The sequence below is a fragment of the Colobus angolensis genome, unplaced genomic scaffold (genome assembly GCF_000951035.1).
Source record: "Colobus angolensis palliatus isolate OR3802 unplaced genomic scaffold, Cang.pa_1.0 Scaffold210, whole genome shotgun sequence".
Lineage (NCBI taxonomy): Eukaryota > Metazoa > Chordata > Mammalia > Primates > Cercopithecidae > Colobus > Colobus angolensis.
In genome coordinates, this window is record NW_012115267.1 from 813,502 (window position 1) to 815,454 (window position 1,953).

The window sequence follows — 1,953 nt, forward strand, 5'->3', positions numbered from 1 at the left end:
TGCGGACGCCGGTGGTGATGACGCTGGGCATGGTGTTCGCGCCCTGCGGGCTGCTGTTCAACCTGACCAGCACGCTGGCGCCCGGCTGGCGGCTGGTGAAGGGCTTCCTGGACCAGCCAGTGGACGTGGCGTTGTACCAGGGCCTGTGGGACATGTGTCGCGAGCAGAGCAGCCGCGAGCGCGAGTGCGGCCAGCGGGACGCGTGGGGCTACTTCGAGGCCCAGCCCGTGGTGGTGGCGCGGGCGCTCATGGTCACCTCGCTGGCCGCCACGGTCCTGGGGCTGCTGCTGGCGTCGCTGGGCGTGCGCTGCTGGCAGGACGCGCCCAACTTCGTGCTGGCCGGACTCTCGGGCGTCGTCCTCTTCGTCGCCGGCCTCCTCAGCCTCATACCCGTGTCCTGGTACAACCACTTCTTGGGGGACCGCAACGTCCTGCCCGCCCCGGCCAGCCCGGTCACGGTGCAGGTCAGCTACAGCCTGGTGCTGGGCTACCTGGGCAGCTGCCTGCTGCTGCTGGGCGGCTTCTCGCTGGCGCTCAGCTTCGCGCCCTGGTGCGAGGAGCGTTGTCGCCGCCGCCGCAAGGCGCCCTCCGCGGGGCCGCGCCGCAGCAGCGTCAGCACCATCCGCGTGGAGTGGCCCGAGCCCGAGCTGACGCCCGCCATCAAGTACTACAGCGACGGCCGGCACCAACCGCCGCCTGCCCAGCACCGCAAGCCCAAGCCCAGGGTCGGCTTCCCCATGCCCCGGCCGCCGCCCAAGGCCTACACCAACTCGGTGGACGTCCTCGCCGGGGAGGGGTGGGAGGCGGCCCAGTCCCAGGACGCTCCCTCGTGCAGCACCCACCCCTGCGACAGCACGCTGCCCTGCGACTCCGACCTCTAGACGCCTGTAGAGCCTGGGGGGCGCCGGGTGGCAAAGGACTCACCCCCGCACAGGCGCGCCCGGCTCCGAATTGGAACCCGGACACTTGCCCCTCACTGGTGTGGATGGAAAGCTTCCTTTCGTGGGACCAAACAGGACTCCTTGGACGATTAGTTGAGGGTGGGTTTGGTTTTCTTCTTAAAGAGTTTAGTTTTCCTCTCCAGAGGGATCAGGGTCCTCTTAGGGAGTGACGGGCTTTTCACATTGTTTGTGCTGGAGCATATATGCAAAGGGTGGCATTTGCGTCACGTGGACCAGAGACAGTAACAAGTGTTGAAATCAGCAGTGCTCAGAAACAATTTAACACCTTGAAACGACAATATTCTAAAATACTGATGAATCTTGCATCGATGTAATTATTGGGTTTTTTTTTTTTTCTTTTTCCTGCTGTATAACTCGTTGCCGTGCAAACTCTCAAGAGGCCGATATATTCCTGGCCATGTTTGAATGAGCCTCTTAAAATAAACTTAGAGCCATGCAAATGCCAGCAGTTTAATGGATTTCATGGAATGAAATAACGTGATTAACTCGTAGCTACATATCATTGCATAAATGGGATTTATCTTTTTTCTCACTTATTTTTGCTGTGAAAGTTGAGGGCATGCAAGAGTTTCTCTTCCAGAAGCCGGGAGGAGAATGAAGGTCCTAATGCTGTACTATTCCACCCTTTGGACGCCTGGTCCAGGACACAGAGGACTCTAGGTTTAACATTTTGTACAAAATGGAACCTGTTAATCACATTAAAGCACATATGTATATATCTTTTATTTATAAATTAAATTTTAAAACAATAGTTTCAGTATATCCACAAAAGCTCTCTTGTCTTCAGTACAACCTTTGGGAGTTTAAACATTCATTACTGACAATTTCCTGGCTGCCTCCACACTTGTGTCTGAAATCTAGCACTCATATCTTTGCACCTCTTAGCATAAGGTTACTAAATAAGAAAAAAAAAAAAAAAGCCAACGGGCCCCACTGAAGTCCCTGATTACTTTGTTTTCAGGTTCGTGCTATTTCTGTGCGAAGCCAAGTC

At 55.7% G+C, this 1,953-nt stretch overlaps 1 protein-coding gene across 1 annotated transcript; it reads left to right on the forward strand.

The window, feature by feature from the left end:
* The first annotated feature begins 6 nt into the window (after positions 1–6).
* Positions 7–1,724, forward strand: CLDN23 (claudin 23). The gene has a single exon (XM_011942802.1). The coding sequence runs from the start codon at positions 18–20 to the stop codon at positions 879–881; it is 864 nt and encodes a 287-aa protein (XP_011798192.1). The 5' UTR covers positions 7–17; the 3' UTR covers positions 882–1,724.
* Positions 1,725–1,953: the final 229 nt, after the last annotated feature.

Excerpts from the sequence above, each read along its gene's own strand:
- CLDN23 (XM_011942802.1), top strand. The coding sequence starts at position 18 with ATGACGCTGGGCATGGTGTTCGCGCCCTGCGGGCTGCTGTTCAACCTG.